This window comes from Lepus europaeus, chromosome 1 (genome assembly GCF_033115175.1).
Source record: "Lepus europaeus isolate LE1 chromosome 1, mLepTim1.pri, whole genome shotgun sequence".
NCBI classification, from domain to species: Eukaryota; Metazoa; Chordata; class Mammalia; order Lagomorpha; family Leporidae; genus Lepus; species Lepus europaeus.
In genome coordinates this window covers 114,987,295-115,006,112 of record NC_084827.1, presented here as the reverse complement: position 1 = coordinate 115,006,112, position 18,818 = coordinate 114,987,295, and the positions used below count along the sequence as shown (strand labels likewise).

The window sequence follows — 18,818 nt, the reverse complement described above, 5'->3', positions numbered from 1 at the left end:
ATCTCATACATATCTAGCTTCAGCAGCTGCCCAGTGCTGTGGTGCTCTGCATTAACTACACAGTGGATCAATAACAATTACACCTTCTCAAAAACATGACACATAGCAGGATTGGGTTGACATTTCACTTAGGCCAACATTGATCTCAGTGCATCTGATTCCAGCCCTAAATTCAAGTCAGGCCTGGGTTTACTTGGAATAAACACAGAGTTAAAGACAAAAAAGGAAACCAGCTGCTTGTGTCTGGGGCTACAAGTAAACAGCACTTCACTGGCACAGCTCATGTTTTCAATCCACTCTTCCTGTTGCTACCAGCAATGCTGAAGTTGATCAAAGACTATCTTTTATATGATTTACTCACCGTGACATCAATGTTGATAATATCTCCATCCTGAAGAGGTCGACTGAAACATAAACAGAAAAAACACGGGTGTAAGACAGGTCTCAATAAAAGGAATAGAAAAATAATACCTAATGACTAGAATCACAACTCCAATGAGTCACGTGATAATCTGGAGTGAAAGAGGAACAAATGGAATAACTGTGTCTAATCTTTACCTTACATTAGTCACATCAAATTTTATAATACACAATATAAATGCATTGCCACTGTTGATAATTCTTTAAAAAGATGTGCTTATTACTTACCTTAATTTTACTAAGAGCCATGACACTAATTGATAACAAAAAATGTGCATACATTTGGACTTTTACCATTTTTATATTAAAATCTAAGAAGGTAAAAGGAATATTTAAAACAACTTTTTTTTTTTTTAGGTTAGAAACTGCTTTAATAAGCATTGTGGCAGTTATGTCCACCTAGAAGCAAAATACTTCCAAATTTGTTTCCCCATCACCAGCTTCTGAAGTTTACAGGTGGGTTTCAATTGACTATAGTGTCTTTCAACTTATGTTATAGACCTGGTTTCATGTTTTAGTTTCCACAGGACCAATATGTTATTAAAAAATGAATACCTGTCAGGAATACCATGACAAAGGACGTTGTTTACAGAGGTACAAACAGATTTTGGAAAACCTCTGTAGCCTAGAGGTGAGGGGTAGGCATTGTGACTGAGGATTTCCTGATGGACGAGGGCATCTATCTCTTCAGTTGTCATGTCAACCTAAAATATTAAACAAAGAAATTGTGCAGTGACAGTTGAAGACATTTACTGTATTTATCAACCTGGATATGCTATGTCTACCGTAATGACTGTATGAATTTACCAGGGTAAATTTATGGTCTAACATTTTAATTAATTATGACTAATGTTAACAGTCCTCAATTGTGCCTTTTTGACAATCATTTGGGTATATGACAGAGTTATGGGCTATTAGGAAGTTGAAAATTTAAACTGTAGGACCCTTTAAAATCGTTTGTGAGTCACTAAATGAAATGATTCCCTTTTAGCCTGGAGATATAAAAACATGTGTTCTTTGGCAATTCCTTCCTCTTCCTCAGTGGTTAGTGCTCTGAGCTGACTGGAACATAAAGTAATGCTCAGAAGGATCTCCAGTTTATATGACAAAGCTGAACACTAGGCCAGCACACAAATTCTCATCCCAGGAGGAGGTTCCACGGGTTTTGCAGCAATGGCATGGAGATTGTGGGTCAGCATTGAAAAAACCGAGTCTCAGACATTTTATAGACAACTGACTTTCACTAACCTTGTCTAAACAATAACTTTGCTTTTAAATTTCCCGTGACATCCAATTACTCTCAAACTAAGAGAAAACTGAAATGGAGTTTTATAAGCACTTGAAGACTATTTCTATAACATTGTAAGTCAAACTAAAATTGTAAAACAAAAAAAAATCATTTATTAAACGTTAACTATTTCTGTAATCATTTTCTTGGAGTTATTTTATATTCACATGACACTTAATTATGTGGCTAAAAGTTATGATACACAACCATATATGTGATTCTATCTTTGAATCTCACTTCTGAAGTTCTGCCTACCTCTTGGAAACCAGAGGTCCATATTTTCTTTCATGATTCTTCTATAGCAGGGTATTGTAGATTATTATTAAAGAACTAAATCTTACAGTAGGATAGTTTTACATAATTACATTAGTATATTATCCATAGCTTTGTGCATCTGGTCTGATCTTTCTTTGCAGAGATAACGCAAGAAAATAGGAGACAAAACACCAGGTAGAACAACTCTTCAGACACAGAAATAACATGGGAAATAAAAGCAGAAACTGCAGGCAGGAGTAAGGGGGCAGAAGTCAAAGCCATTGCCATGGACCAACTTGGATATGTTAATGGGTTCAAAGTGTTTCTAGAATTCTGCTAGTTAAAGCTGCACTTGGATTTAAACCATGTCTTGAATAAACACATAAAATAATAAAATCCCTGCCTGCCATCCTGAGGCTTTACTTAATTTTTTCCAGACAAATGAGATGTGTACAAAAGAAGTATTAGAGGCAAAGAGGGAAAAATGCAGAGTGCTTGCTGCCTGGGAGGAGCTCATCTCGAGGTCTGGAGAGACGCCACCTTTAAACTCTTCCCGGCCAGCAGGAGGACGTGACGGGCCAGCTGACAGGCCTGACGGAGCCCTTGAATCTGATCTTCATTCTTAACTTCTATGCTGTCTCCCCAGTCGGGCACAATGCCTGTCGTCACATAGTCTGGCTTCTTTATGTGCTTGAGGAAGAAGGATTGAAAACGAAGATCAGAACCCAGCGCACGACAATGGGATCATTTTGTCGGACACAGCCTCCTGCTTCATGGAGCTCTGCCCTTCCTGCCGGAGGACCGACCTCCGAAGCCAACACAGCAGACCCTCCAGGCTGCCCCCGGTTCCTTCCCCTGCCCTTTTGAACTTAACATGGCCTGTTAGCGCTGCCTCTGGATGGTCTGCTAACCTTACCGCGCTTTGACTCAAACTGCACTCAAGTAGACTTCTGGTCAAAACAAACAGTGGCTTCTTTTCTTCCTCCGCCCAAGCCCACTAGAAGTAAACCACTATTGATTAAAAAAAAAAAAAAAAAGGAGAGCCAAGCTTCCAGTTTGCCAAATGATTCATTAAGACCCCCGTCATCTTGTTAACACAGAGGTAAGATGTATGCAAAGGACAGCTCCCAGCACCCTCTCTGCACGGAGGTTTGTAAGAGGGCTGACTGACGGCAAAACCCACTGAAGCCTTTTGCATTCACCTCTTCCACTCTGCAACCATACTCAAACTGAGAGGCTGGCGGAGGAAACAAAACAGCTCTCTTTCCTTTTCTTCTCCAAGTACATAAAAATTACCTAGGACATTTCCTTCATTTGTCAAGAACAAACAACCCCCCCCCCTTCCCCGCAACCCGCTAAACTCAAAACATTCAACTCTGGTCACTCTGGTAGACCATTTCTCCAGCAGTATTAGCAAAATAGTCTTCTGTCACACGGAGCTCCTTTCAGTCCCAAGGTTTTGCATAGCTCTTTGCAAACTATTTATAGCAACTGCTACAGCAGCACTGTTGAGCGGTACACAGTAAGGCTACATGGCAGTTTGGGACAGGAAGCTGAGCCAGCTAACACTCTTCAATGGAAACATCACAGCAAGTCTGCAAGGTTGAGGTAGGGCTCTCCTCTTTGTGAAGTGCAGCCAGCAGGATTTGAGGAGTCACTTATTCTCCCGTTTTGATGGGCTTTTCTGGTCCAGGTAATGCCACTGCCTGGTGTGCCACAGCTGAGCTCTGCGGGGGCGGCTACGCTCTTACGGCTACCCCACCAGTGCCAGCTAACACCCACCAGGTCTCCCCCAGAGAGCATGTGTTCTCGTCTCCACTCTGCTTTGTGATGGGGCCAGGTGACAAGTACAGGCAGAGGGGCTGGTGGGTTGCCACTGAAATTGTCTACAATGTCTAAAACAACGTACTCACCTGCCTGGAGACTTTCTTTCCTTTTTTAGTAAGGAAAAATAATGTCCGTTTTGTGGCTAATACCAAATGCTGGCTCTCACTGTGAGGGCCAGGCCTCAGTTGAACTTGGAACATGTGCTGGGCTCTGGGGGCCCTTCTGTTTCACCTGCTCTTGCCACAAAAATGGGCCATTTACTTTGAGTAAGTATAACATACTTAACGTTAACGTGGGCTCAGTGGGGAAAAAATACATAAAAGGAAGAAATCAGGCAATTTTTGTGACAAATCTGAATTTCTGTTAGCTATTCTCCTTCCTAAAGAACTCACACACCTCCTTTACATTGCATTTTGAAAAATGGGTAGACTCTATCTACAGAATTGTACTCTCTGAAAAAAAGAGCAAGAATACTCTGAGATAAGAGACTCATTTCACTTACTCTAGAGGATGACTCAAAGACAGCAGCGTTAATAATACGGAAAATTTAAGAGCAGACTTTAAAACAGCCATCTGTATTAGTTTCAAGTAATCTCTCTAGAATCACCCCAGTTGAATAATCAAGTTTTTTTCCTCAAAGAAAGTTAGGAAACTCTGTGTGTGTGGTTTTTCTTTCATGTTAGAAATTCAATATAAAAAATTCCATGATAGAAATTTTAATCCTAAATAAGCTAAGGAATTGCAAATTCAGAGTTTCAGTTTTAAAAATTAATGCTGTAGAACTACAGGATGTTAAAACTTCTCGCATCACAATTTAAAACCACAAATCAAGTTTTTAAATTGTGACTGAATGGTCCAGAAATCAAATGTGTGAAGACGTTTGATGGCTTCGGCAGTCCTCTGTGCTGGCTGGGAAAGGCAGGAGATAAGCGGCCACCCCGTACCTTGGGGACTGGATGAGCTGAAGAAACCACAGCCGGCCAAACTACACTGTGCGAGACATTTCTTTGTCTCCGGAAGAAGAAATTTCTTCTTTGTTGATTGCTTGACTGCTTGTGTAAGTAGATATGATTGAGTGGTGAAGAGAAAATTCTCTGACAACCTGTGAGCAAAAACAGACATACTTTAATTAAAAAAAAAAAAAAAAAACTAGCATAGCTCTGCACTTTAAGATGTTGTGGTGTTGTCTATTAACTCATTATTCTAATCCTTTGTGGATTCAAAAAGGAAAAGCTCCAAATAGAAAAGAAAGCAGCAGCATTCCGAGTTCTAGTACAATAGAAGTGCAGAATATTTATTAGCTAATACTATGTTTACAGAGACGCTTCACAATGGAAAATCTAATCTAATGGGAAACAAACATATAGAAACATCTGCTGTGCACCGATCTATAAAAAGAACAATTTCTGCTGTGCTACCTTATGCGGCCATGTCCAGGATGACCCTAGATTCGGGGCACTGTTTTGATGGCTTTATACTCTTTAAAGCCGTTTTCCTTTCAAGAATCACAGACAAATTGCCAGCTGCACTTTGTGCCCTCCATAGGATTACTACTCTGTGTTAAGTTCATGTGCAGCGAGGCATTATACTGAAATTCATTGTGATGAATGTTCCAGGCAGATAAAGACCAAATAGCAAAAATGTAGAGGTGATCCCGAGGGAAAAATCAACATACGGGTCCTAAGTAGCCGCCACAGGTATTTACAGACATATCGACATTTTCACGCACATATCCTTTGCAATTCATCTCTTAGGACTTTATCCTGCAGCTAACAGACAATGAGTGACAGGGATGGACCCTTACAGCAGCCTTGCTCGTGGTAGAATAAAACAAGAAACAACCCAGATGTTTCCAAATGGGAAACAGCAACAGAAACCATTAAATATATTGTGGTATATGAAGAGATCTCAAAAAGTTTGTGGAAAAATGCATGTTATATGACAACTATATGTGGATTTCAAAAATTTTTGCACTAAAATAAACTTCATTTTCCACCAACTTTTGGAAGTACCCTTGTATCTACACATCAGAAATCTCTGGAGCATTAAAAGAGAATCAACTAGGACTGGATGTTGAGCCTAACGGCTAACACACCCATGTCCCACATCACAGCAGGTTAGACTGGGCTTCAGTCCCGGCTTCAGCTCCTGACCCCAGATTCTCACCAGGGCAGACCCCCAGAGGCAATTGTGGTAACTCAAGTAATTGCTTTCCTGCCATCCATGTAGGAGACCTGGATTGAGTTCCTGGCTTCTGGTTCTGGGCCTAGCCCAGCTCAGCTCAGGTCATTGCGGGCATTTGGGCAGTGACCCAGTAGCTGTGAACTGTCTTCCTTTCTATTTGTCTCTCAAATGAAAAAAATAAATAAGTAAATAAAAATTTAAAAAAGTTAAACCATTTCCATAAATTGATACTGAAAGAGATCACAATACATTGTTGGGGGAAAAAAGCAAATGCTCAACAATATGCGTAAGAAGCTCAGTAATATAAAAAGAACTTATACATTTATATATACTTGTACATGGCTATAAATTGCAGGCAATTTCTGGAGCATGTGATTGAGGCTGGAAATGGGGAGGAACACTTTTTGATTCATTTTATTTTCTTCTATGTGTTAGGTTTTTTAAACCATCCACTTGCATTACTTAGATAATTAAAAGGATAGTTTAGGGGCCAGCATTGTGCTGCAGCAGGTTAAGCCTCTGCCTGCAATGCCAGCATCCCATTTGAGCCAGCATCCCATTGAGTCCTGGCTGCTCCACTTCTGATCCAGCTTCCAGATGATGCACCTGGAAGGCAGCAGAAGATGACCCAAGTGGTTGGGACACTGCCACCCATTTGGGAGACCTGGATGGAGGTCCAGGCTCCCGGCTTCAGCCTGGCTCAGCCTCGGCTGTTGTGGCCATTTGGGGAGTGAACCAGTGGATACAGGCGCACTCTCTCTCTCCCTCTCCTCCTCTTCTCTCTGTAACTCTGCCTTTCAAATGAATAAATATTTTTAAAAAATAATAGAATAATAGCTTTTAAAAATCTCCAACAGGTCACAGCTACATTAGCAGAATTGGTCAACTACAACCCAAGGGTTAAATCTGGCCTGATTTTTTTTTTTTTTTTTTTGAGATTATTTGAAAGAGAGAGAAGAAAGAGGGGACTCCCATGCGCTGATTCAGTCCTCAAATGGCTGCCACATGTAGGGCTAGGCCAGGCCAAAGCCAGGAGCCTAGAATTCTACTCAAGTCTCCCAAGTGGGTGGAGGTAGGTCGGCCACCCTCCACTGCCTTCCCAGGTTTATCAGCTGGGAACTGAATGGAAGCAGAGCAGCTGGGACTTGAACCAGCACTCATATGGGATACTGGCATTGCAAAACACTTGTTTTTATACAGACCAAGATCTAAAAATAGTTTTTACATTTATAAATGGTTGGAAAACAATCAGAGGAAAAAGAACATTTTGTAACACATGAAGTTATAAGAAACTCAGATTTCAGGGCCCAAAAATAAGTTTTCTGGGCTTACTCATTTACAGTTGTCTAGGGCTGATTTTGAGCTATGGTGGGTAGAGCTGAGTGATTGTAACAGACCATATGGCCTACAAAGAAAGACCAAAACATTTACTGCTTGGTCTTTAACAGCAGAAATTTGCCCTCTCCTGGTCTAGAGCACTCATTCTCAAAAGATAGCTCCCAGTTCAGCAGTATCAGCACCACATGGGAAAAAGATGCAACTTCGTGGGCCCCGTCTTGATCTACTAACTCAGAAACTGGGGAGGAGGTCAGTAATCTGCATTACAACAAGCCCTCAGTGGTCCTGAGGCACACAGTGTTTGTGAACTAGTGGCACAGAGTAGCACTGCAGCTGTGACACACAGGGCAAACAGGAACTGCAGGTGAGTATAGGCCCCAAAACTCAGGATTGCCAATAGAGCCAGGAAAAACTACTGATGCAAACAAACCCCAATGGTCAATGAGTCAGTGTCATAAGTTTCATTTCACTAATATTGTTTTTGTTTTATTTCAAAGATTTATTTATTTCCATGAGAGCATGTCAGGCATGGAAACAGTGTGGCAAAAAGTGTCCCCCATGAAGAGCCTCTGTGGGTGAGACCCCAACAGAGAGAAGTGGCAATCAAAGAAGGATGTACTTTTCTCTAAAGGGAGGAGAGAACTTCCACTTTGCTTATGGACTTGTCTAAATACTGAAGAAGTTTGTGGAATCAAAAGGCTTCCTTAGCCTAGGCAGCTCATGTCATGAGCCTCAGGTAATCACTGATGTCATACATAAGAGTGTTAATTGTTAAAATTAACAGCACGAGTCACTGTGCACTTACTTCCCATGCAGAACCTCTGTGCTCAAAGAGTTGGATAATGAGAATTAATAGTAATACTTGATGGCAAAGATTTATGTCATTTTAATGTACTAAGTGGAGGACATTATCTATGTATCATAAGCTATAGTAATGTCTAAGTGCTCATAAAAGATGTGCCATTCTTGGGGTCTTCTCCAAAGTTAACTCCCTCAAAAATATACAAATATATAGATAAGCCAAACCTCAGAAAGGTTTACTTTTATTGAATTAAAAAGTACTTTCTTTCCTTATTGTAAAAACAATCCTGTTGGCATTCTATTGCATAGTAGGGTAAAAATAGTTAACAATAACATACTGTACTTTTCTAAATGGCTAGAAGAAAGTCTTCTGAATATTCACACTACAAAGAAACCTTTGAAGCAATGGATGCTAATTATCCTAATATCATTACAATGTATGCATGCATCAAAATATTACATTGTACCCCATAAATCTATACAATTACTGTTTGTCAATAAATAAAAATTAATTAATTAATTAAAAGAGAAGTGAGTATGAAACTCAATAAAAAAGAGATTTATTTGAAAGCCAGAATTACAAAGTGAAAGAGAGAGAGAGAGAGAGAGAGTTTCTACCTGCTGGTTCACACCTCAGATGACAAACATTTGGGTCACCTGCTGCTTTCTCAGGCTATTAGCAGGGAACTGTATCAGAAGTGGAGCAGCCAGGACATGAACCGGCACCCATATGGGATTCCAGCATCACAGGAGGTGGCTTTACCTGCTACACCAAAATGTTGGCACCTAGTATGTTTTTTTTTTTCTTAAAATATTTATTTATTTTACTTGAAAGGCAGAAGAACAAAGAGAGTCCTCCCATCTGCTGTCTCACTCCCCACATACCTCCAACAGCTGGGGATGAGTCAAATTGAAGCCAGGAGCTGGGAACTCCACCCATGTTTCCTACACCTCCAGGAACCCAACTACCTGAGCCGTCACCTGCTGCCTCCCAGGGTGCACATTAGTAGGGAGCTGGAATTAGAGGCAGGGCTGGGTCTCAAACTCACGCATCCTACTATGAGATGTGGACATCTTAACTATCACACCAAGTGTCCTCCTCAATGACACGATATTGTTGAACCAAATTTACAGACGTACTTGGGTACTGTGAGAGTGTTTCAAAAAGTTCGTGGAAAATGGAATTAAATTCATTTATTTTGGTGGAAAAATTTTTTGAAATCTCTGCATAGAAGTCTTCAAAAAGCTCATGAAAAAAATGTATATTCTGAAAAAAACTATGCATGAATTTCAATTTTTTGCATGAAAATTAAAGTATCTTTTCATTCTATTTTTTTCATGAACATTTTGAAGTGCCTTTGTATTTCAAACAATTCCAAACACCACACAAAAGGCCATAAATATATTTTCTTTTTAAAAAAAAAGTTGCTTGATGGAGGCAGTCACTTATTCTGTAGTTTTTGAAATATGGTATTTCCCTCATGATTGATGGAGCAAGAATGAAAGCAGATCTAAAGCACCCCACCGCTTTTCAGTTCCTTGCCTCAGTGACTGAGGGCAGATCCCAACCCGCTGGGTTCTTCCTCAACCATTAGCCCACACCCACTTAGTTTGAAAAGCACTTGTAAACCAGCTTAGCCCACCTACTGAAAACAGCCTTGCCTATCTAAACGCCTAATTTGTGTGAGGGTAGTGCTCCACCACTCTCACAGGTCCCTCTCTGGTTTGTCTCCAAATAAACCTGTTCTGGCTATGGATTTCCTCCCTCCCTCCCTCCCTCCCCCCCTCTCTTCCTCCCTCCCTCCCTTCTTCATCCTTCACTCAGATTGTCAATGGATATACGACGGACAGGGCAGTGTCCCAGGAAAAAGCACATCATTGGAAGGCAGAAGCCTGGACTTGGGTGGTTTCAGCACTACCATTTGTTAGCTTGGGGCCCTGAATAAGTTTCCTCTTTTGAGTCTCAGTTGAGAATTAATTGGAATAGGGAATCTGGCAGTGCCCTGCATCCAGCAGATGCCCAAGAAACAACTGTTCCTTCCTAAATACTCCAAAAGTTTGGGAAAGAAACATGGGCTCCATGCTAGCTTCTAGTACTATGTGGTCAATTACTGTACGCGGCACTTTACATATGTTGGCGCAGTAATCTCCATAAGGACCCTGAGTTCTTATGAACTGTTACTGAGGCATACAGAGGCAGATAGGATGGCCTCCACAAAGGAGGGGCCAGTGCTGTGGTATAGTAGGCTAAGCCTCTGCCTGCAGCACTGGCATCCCATATGGGCACTGGTTCAAGTCCTGGCTGATCCACTTTTTTTTTTTTTTTAAAGATTTCTTTATTTGAGAGGTAGAGTACAGACAGAGAAAGGGAGAGACAGAGAAAAAGGTCTTCTGTCTGCTGATTCATGCCACAGATGGCTGTAACAACCAAAGCCAAGCAGATCAGAAGCCAGGAGCCAGGAGCTTCTTCCAGGTCCCCCACATGAGTGCAGGGGCCCATGCACCCGATGGGAGACCAGGAGAAGCACCTGGCTCCTGCCATCGGATCAGCGCGGTGAGCCAGCAGCCATTGGAGGGTGAACCAACGGCAAAGGAAGACCTTTCTCTCTGTCTCTCTCTTTCTGTCCACTCTACCTGTCAAATAAATAAATAAATAAATAAAAAGAAAATGAATTAAAGGATAAGTTTATTTTGGTACAAAAATTTAGAAATCCATGCATATAATGAGGTCTTCACAGAGTTCTTGGGGGGCAGGAATTTGGCAGAGCAGTCTAGGATACACGCGTCCCATCTCAGAGTGCCTGGGTTCAAGTTCTGGCTCTGCTTTTGACTCCAGCTTCCTGTTCATGTGTGCTCTGAGAGGCAGAAGGTGATGGCCCAAATAGCTGAGTCCCTGCCACCCATGTGGAAGGTTGGGTTCTGGGCTCCTGGCTTTGGCCTGGCCTAGCCCTGGCTATTGCTGCACAGCTGGGGAGTGAACCCACAGATGGACGATCTTTGTCTGACTCTCATTGTGTCTCTCTGCTTTTCAAGAAAAAAAGTTCTTGGAAAATGTGTATTATGAAACAAATTATGAGACATAAATTTCAAATTATTTTTGTACTCAAACTTTTAATAACCCCATTTTGCATGAACTTTTTGAAGTACTTTTTTTTTTTTTTTTTTGACAGGCAGAGTTAGACAGTGAGAGAGAGAGAGACAGAGAGAAAGGTCCTCCCTTTTCTGTTGGTTCACCCCCAAGTGGCCGCCACGGCCAGCGTGCTGCGCCGATCCTAAGCCAGGAGCCAGGTGCTTCCTCCTGGTCTCCCATGCGGGTGCAGGGCCCAAGGACCTGGGCCATCCTCCACTGCATTCCTGGGCCACAGAAGAGAGCTGGACTGGAAGAGGAGTAACTGGGACAGAATCCGGCGCCCCAACTGGGACTAGAACCCGGGGTGCTGGCGCCGCAGGCGGAGGGTTAGCCTAGTGAGCCGTGGCGCCAGCCCTTGAAGTACTCTTATACGTAAATCATCATTTAAAAATGTGTCCCATAAATGCTCATTTTTTTTTCCTTTTCTACTCTTCAACATATTTACCTGTGGGTCCTCTAAATTCTTTCACTCAAGAGTTAATGAACTTACAGGATTCATCTCATGCTCTGGACACAGGAATACAGTGGTGACCAAGGTAACAAGCTCCCTGGCCTCATGGAGCATACATACATCCTTGTGGTATGAGAGACAACAGGCAATCCAGCAAATACGTGAGACTGCATCAGACATGCTTTCAATGGTGAAGGAAGGCCAGAGACACGGAGCACTGCACGGCACCTTGAAATTGAAGTTCTGCCGCTCCTGCCAAGAGCTGGCTGCGCGACCTGAAGCAGCGGCAGTGACGGCGGACACTGACCCAGAGCTTACAGGTGCCAAGCTCTGTGCTCAGCACTTCACAGAGAGGCTTGGCCAAATGCGGGAGCTGGACTTCCTACTCTGTGAGGCCCCTTCAGCACTACCATTTGACATGCTCCATCCCAGGCAATGGGATGATGGAGCCTTTGATCAATTTTAGGACTTATGAAAATTTTCCTCAATGTGACTGATTACATGAAAGAAAGACCTTCTTTATCAGTATTATCAAGTACAGAGTCATTACAGGGGAAATTTTTTCTATGTACTTGAACTTCAAGTCATCAGATCACTACTAGGATATCTGGATGAGGCTTTTGAGACATTCACTTTTAGGATGCTCACTGTTACCTGTCCTGCCGGAGGGCAGGCTCACTGCTGGAACGACATGGATACTCACACGCCTGGACAGCACACTCCCACACATCAGGAACACAGCCTGAACAGTCCAATCTGTTGACAATCACCGTTCTGTAGTGCACTCAGCAATTCCACTTTCATAAGATGCTTTTGTAGTTGAAGTGAAATCTCTTTTTTCAATCTGATAAAAGACCCCCTATCACTGTTGTCACAAGGTAGCAGAATAACAAGGTCCCACACGGTGTCTAATCCACAACTGTTCATTACAAGCCAATGGGGTCTAGTGTTTTCACAGGTGAAATGAAGAAATGGGTAAAGTATGGAACCTTTGAGAGACAGGAGTCTCCCAGTTAATGTGGCAAACAAAAAAGGGGGATTCCAACCATGTTTATGCTTTAATTAATAATTACGAATTAAAGAATGAGCAAAATTAAAAACTTCCAGCCCACACTATATTCAGCATCACAGAAAGGATACCCAAACCACAATATCTGAAATAGATCTGCTGAGATTTTATATAAGTATAGGATTTTATATAAGATTTTCTATTTAAGTATGAGATTTTACGTAAGATTTTATATATTTTAGAAAAGGTACAGGCCGGCGCCGCGGCTTAATAGGCTAATCCTCCGCCTTGCGGTGCCAGCACACTGGGTTCTAGTCCTGGTCGGGGCGCCGGATTCTGTCCCGGTTGTCCCTCTTCCAGGCCAGCTCTCTGCTGTGGCCTGGGAGTGCAGTGGAGGATGGCCCAAGTGCTTGGGCCCTGCACCCCATGAGAGACCAGGAGAAGCACCTGGCTCCTGCCATCGGATCAGCGCGGTGCGCCGGCTGCGGTGGCCATTGGAGGGTGAACCAATGGCAAAAAGGAAGACCTTTCTCTCTGTCTCTCTCTCTCACTGTCCACTCTGCCTGTCAAAAAAAAAAAAAAGAAAAGAAAAGAAAAGAAAAGAAAAGGTCTGTTGAGATTTTATATAGAGCCACCCCTCTCTATCCCCCAGTTCCATACCTGCACATTCTACATTCATGCAGTCAAGCAGCCATGGAGAGAATTACATGTGTGCTCAACATGTACAGATGTATTTTCTTATCATTATTCCCTGTACAATACAGTATGAACGTTTACGTAGCATTTGAATTTTATTAGCTATTATAAGTAATTGAGAGATGTTTTAAAGTATACAGGAGAACATGCACAGTTATATACAAATACTGCTCCATTTTACATAGGGCTCTTGAGCATCTGCAGGTTTTGGTATCCAGGGGTCCTGGAACCAATTCATGATGGATACTAAGAGATAACTGTACTTTGAGCCGGCACCGTGGCTCACTAGGCTAATCCTCCACCTGCAGCGCTGGCACTCCGGGTTCTAGTCCCAGTTGGGGCGCCGGTCCTGTCCCAGTTGCTCCTCTTCCAGTCCAGCTCTCTGCTGTGGCCCAGGAAGGCAGTGGAGGATGGCCCAAGTCATTGGGCCCTGCACCACATGAGAGACCAGGAGGAAGCACCTGGCTCCTGGCTTCAGATCAGCGCTGTGTGCCGGGGGGTGAACTAATGGAAAAGGGAAGACCTTTCTCTCTGTCTCTCTCTCTAACTCTGCCTGTAAAAAAAAAAAAAAAAGAGAGAGAGAGAGAGAGAGAGATAACTGTACTTTTTCTTTTTAAAAATAATTTATTTATTTGTTTGAAGGAGGGAGAGGGAGGGGTGGAGGGGGAGGGAGGCAACAAGAGAGGTAGAAACAGAAAGACAAACAGAGAGAGAACTCTCATCCACTGGTTCACTCACAAATACCTCCAATGGCCAGGGATGGGCCAGGCTGGAGCTGGGAGTCAGGAACTCAATCCAGATCTCCCACCTAGATGGCAAGGATCCAATGACCTGCACCATCACTGCTGTCTCCCAGGGTCTGCATTAGCAGGAAGCTGGAGTCAGGAGCCAGAGGGATCAAACCGAGGCACACTGATATGGATTGCAGGCATCTTAAACCCTTGGCTAAATGCCTGGCCCTCTTTTCTTTATAAAGGTGCTGCTGATACCTTATACCTACATCTAACATCCAACACGTTTCCATCAATGTCACAACTCATGTGATGCACGATGACAATCCTTAGACAAGAATCCCAGCCAGGTCCCATCAGCCTTGTGCTGTCTTCTCTGTGCTCTTAGTACTGTCATTCACTCAGAACCAGAGTACCCTTTTGGTAAAGCCATCCTGGGCAAACATGATGCAGGTACACACCAATTTCTGCAAGGGGTAGGTAGACTATCTTGATGTTTCGGAGATGACAAGGGAATCCTCAGAGCCCTCAGGAGAGTAGGAGAGCCAAGAGCAGCAAAGGGTTGCTTTGCACTCTTCTGATCTTGAGAGAGATTGTCACAGTAGGGCGGGCCACTGCTGAGTCCCTGAGAGAAGCTCAAGGGAGTGTTTATGCTTGGGCAGTAAATCCGCGTGTTATTTGTGATGAACACTAGAATATTTTTTGTTACCAAAGGTAATAATAAGAATTATTGCCAGTGCCACAAAAATTCTATCAGTGCCTACTTGCAGCCAACACTGAAAATTACAGGCAAATGCCTCTTTCACAACACGGAGGAGCACACTGAAGGTCTCTGGAAATTGCCACGTGTCCTCCGGACGCTGCACGCTTTCCATATTCTGGATGTGTGATAGGGATGTAAGTCTAAGTTATGGTTTTCTATATTTTCATCCTTGGTAATAACATCAATTTCTAAAAGTTGTTTTTATTCCCTTTACAGATTAAGTCTGCAAGGCGGGGCTACAGACTATGAGTATGATGGAGGGATGAGTGCATTTGAAATAACTCACGTTGTTGTGCACAACCTGCCCTATCTTTATTGGCCTCTTACTCAGGGTCCATTTTAATTGTTATCTGCGCACGCATTCTATACCACATAATGAAATGCTTCCATTTCACCCACCGAACCCTGGGTGTCTAGGTGCACCTTTACTAATGACCCTTAATTAAGCTGATTTTACCCTGGAAAATGTGAGTTTTCTTTTGGTCAACAAGTCTTTTTAAGGGAGAGATCTGAATGAACTTTCAAAGAGAAAGAAATTTAAAATGCTTATTATTTTAAGCCGTGGTAAAACTGAACGAAGCCCATTTGTACCCAAGTGTGGGCTACCAACACCTATATTTTTCCTCATACGTTTCCAAGGAAGCACTTTCTCCCTGCAGCGTGCCATCAGCCCTCAGCGACCTTACATTGCAGAAGGATCAAATATCTGGGTGGAAAACAGCACAGCAAGGTAGCCTGGTGCTACTCTACATTCGATAACCATAGCAGCCACAGAGAAGTAATTTACAAGACACCCTGTAAAATGTCTTACTCAATGTATTTTTTTCATAATGATCAGCAAATGCCAAAGTCTACTAACAAAACTATTATTTATAGCATATTAACATCTAATTGATTTTACAAATGGAGGCAATTATTTTGGATGGAGGGAGGAATGCCTGCCAGATTTAAATGATTTATGATCACCAAGAGAGAAAACAACAGTGTTTTGCTAATTCATTTTCAAATATGGCTCTTACGCTCATTGATAAGTTTCATTTTAAACCGAATGATCTGCTTAAATAATACATTAGCCCTCCAAAAAGCAACTTTATGCCAGCAATCTGATATACCTCTAACTGTTGACCAATGTTGCCTCCCACAGTGGGCTCAGAAGGGACTGCACCACAGGAAAACATTCTCAAGGTGCTGACTTAGATCTACAGAGAGATCACCCATCAGGAAAGGCAACCAATGACCCAGAGGAGTACAAGCTCATAAAGCACCATGGGCTTCCAGTCCCAGCAACACTGCAAATGCCTTTGTGCCTTGCATTTCTTGACCTAAAACACTGACTGTTCACTTGATGGGCTTCATAACTTGCACAAAGTTTGTGGAAAAAAAAAAAATAGTCCGCACCACTCGACAGAACTCTCTCTTTGATTTTTATAACTCAGTAGCACTCAGATGTACACGTCTTGCCACTGAATGAGAAAGACTAAAGGTTCCTTCCCCTTAAAGGCAACTGAAAGGCAGAAGAGTTTCACGTTTCACAAGAAATAACCTGTGCATTTGTTAAAGGGAGAAAAAAAATAACCCCACACAACTAGAGAATGCCCCAGGCTGAAGCAGATACTGATTGGGCAAAGCTGAAGGACAAGGGCCCTTGAAATGAAACAAAAGCAAATTCATTCTGTTGACAGATGTTGATTACATCAAAGCAACAAGGGACTCACCCAACTCCCTACTTTTTTAGAACAATTAATGCGGCTCTGTAATCTACACAGTGAGGACCAAGTTAAGGTTTTTAACCAGTCATAATAAACATTATGAAACCTATTTTAAAAGAGCTCCAGTTGAGTTGAAGACTAGTGTGTTTTTAGCTGTGAGCTTCTCCAAACAGTGGTTTATTCATTCTCATGGACATGTCTGGGAAGCCAAGCTGGGCATGCCATCAAGCCCCTTCCTTCCAGGGGTTAACTGCTCTGGCTGCCAAGTAAAATACAGAGCGAGCCATGTAATTATGGAGACAGTCAAAGGGCAGGCTCTATTTTGAAATCTATTTGCACAGACAAGGTCTTCCAATTGAACTTACAGGAAACAAGCTGGTAAAGAGCCTCCTTTTCCCCAGATGCTTTCCACACTTTTTCTCCGATTCAGGAAATCATGGATATGGACACCATACACCACTGCTTCCTGGATTCCAAGCTTAGATGCCGTTACAGAGATCTGTTTCACCAACCCAGAGACCCCCTTTTTTGGGGGGGCCTAATTAACAGCATTTGGAAACAGGCTCTGGATGATAAAGCTGTAGTGTTTATTAAACAACATCGCTAAAGAGGATGCAAGCCCAGTTGGTGTGCAGGTGCTGGAAAACTCCTTTTCTTCAATGTTCAAAATAAAGCAGAGTGGAGGCTAAAACATGCTGGCATAAATACTTGTCTGAAGCAAAGATTCTGCTGGACATCCTACAGTGTTGTCCTTGAAGTTGTTTATAGCTATGGCCTCAAAAATAGTATCAAGAATTCCACAGAAATAAAAGAGAAAGGTATAAAATATTTTAAGTGACAACAAAGTCATAGCTCCCTTTTATCCTGGTTCTTTAATGATCTAAGTTGGGAATGTCCATGAAGAGTCATCCTTCTCCTCACGTAGGGCTGGGACGCTGCCATCAGCAAAGCTAAGCATCAAATGCAGGTGAGACAGACGCCACTCTGTGGAGGCCAGAACTCATCATGAAGCTGTAACCCAAAACTTGGGAGCGGCGGTTCTAGAAAAGATGAACGGGAAAGCCAGTCACGGAGTGCTTCTGGGGAGAGGAAGGGTAGCAGCCGCAGGGCACCCGCTTCCAATAATAACAACATTCAAGAGCGGTGCCCAGGTCACAGCAAAGCATGACCTTCCCCAAGGCTCCATCAGGAAGCTGGCTCCATGCTACATCCCTCTTCTTCTCAAAAATGTTGTCAGTAACGAGAGAGTATAACCTCAACGACAGGTTCAGAAATCCTGTAGGAAAACAATTCATTGCAGTTCTTGGAAAAGTTTTTTAAAGTTGATAATATGTGATTAGTCATGAATGCACATCACTAGCACCCAAGGATCCACATTTATTCATTTAAGCATTTACATATTTATTTGAGGGATCGATATTAAACAAGAAGCATTCCTCTCCTCCTGGGGAACAAAAACACCTCAACCTACTCTAGAAAGGCAGATCAAGAAACATTCCTATTTAGTAATGCAGACTCATATTTGTGGGCGCAGAGAAAAAATTCCTTTAGGTGGGCCCAACTATAGCTGGGAGAAGGATGCCAAAGATTGCAGCAAAAATTCAAAAGACTAAAACTAAAAGCAGATTATTTGGTGGATGAGTGGAACTTACACAGAGATGACTAACTTGCACAGGGAAACAGGACTATGGCATGAAATGTCCCCATTTAAGATTTTTAAAACGTGTACTTCAAAATTCAAATTTGTCTTAATAAGCATAAAATATTGAGTCACGCTGCAAAACTATACGCTTAGTAAATCCCATTGTCTCTCAGCTAAAGTTTAGAGAAAAGCAGCTTTTTAGCACTTCAACAATACATACACTCAGGCAACTTCCTGGACAAAGAAATATTGTGTCTTTCCAGGCAAAATAAAGGAGCTGTTTATTAAGGTCATGGTTAAAATGTAATAATTCATTCCAGTTGAGCCCTGTGAGAAATGTCATCAAAATATCATTTTCTTTGCCAGATTTTCTGGATGCCGTAATATCGTTTAAACACAGAATAAAAGACAAGCTCTGATCAGAGTACATGCATAACACCAAAGTGAACCAAAAGCAAGGCTCCGTCAAAGTAATAGGAAAGAATTTTGCACAGTGCCGGGACCCAAGGAATGCACACTTCTGGGTTAGCACGAAACATCTGGCAAATTTCAACTTCTTCAAGTTTCTCACAAG

The 18,818-nt window shown here is 42.3% G+C and overlaps 1 protein-coding gene across 2 annotated transcripts in view; it reads right to left on the bottom strand.

Annotated features, from left to right (window-relative positions):
- Nucleotides 1–18,818, bottom strand: part of METAP1D (methionyl aminopeptidase type 1D, mitochondrial) — a 96,252-nt gene that overhangs the window by 13,072 nt on the left and 64,362 nt on the right. The window contains exons 2-5 of one of the 2 annotated variants that reach the window (XM_062187801.1): nt 4,735–4,892; nt 2,504–2,653; nt 976–1,124; nt 362–404 (exon numbers count right to left, since the gene is read on the bottom strand). In XM_062187801.1, the coding sequence (XP_062043785.1) occupies nt 362–404; nt 976–1,124; nt 2,504–2,653; nt 4,735–4,892 (500 nt within the window). The remainder of the gene's footprint in view (nt 1–361; nt 405–975; nt 1,125–2,503; nt 2,654–4,734; nt 4,893–18,818) is intronic. The other variant, XM_062187802.1, reaches the window with a different exon arrangement.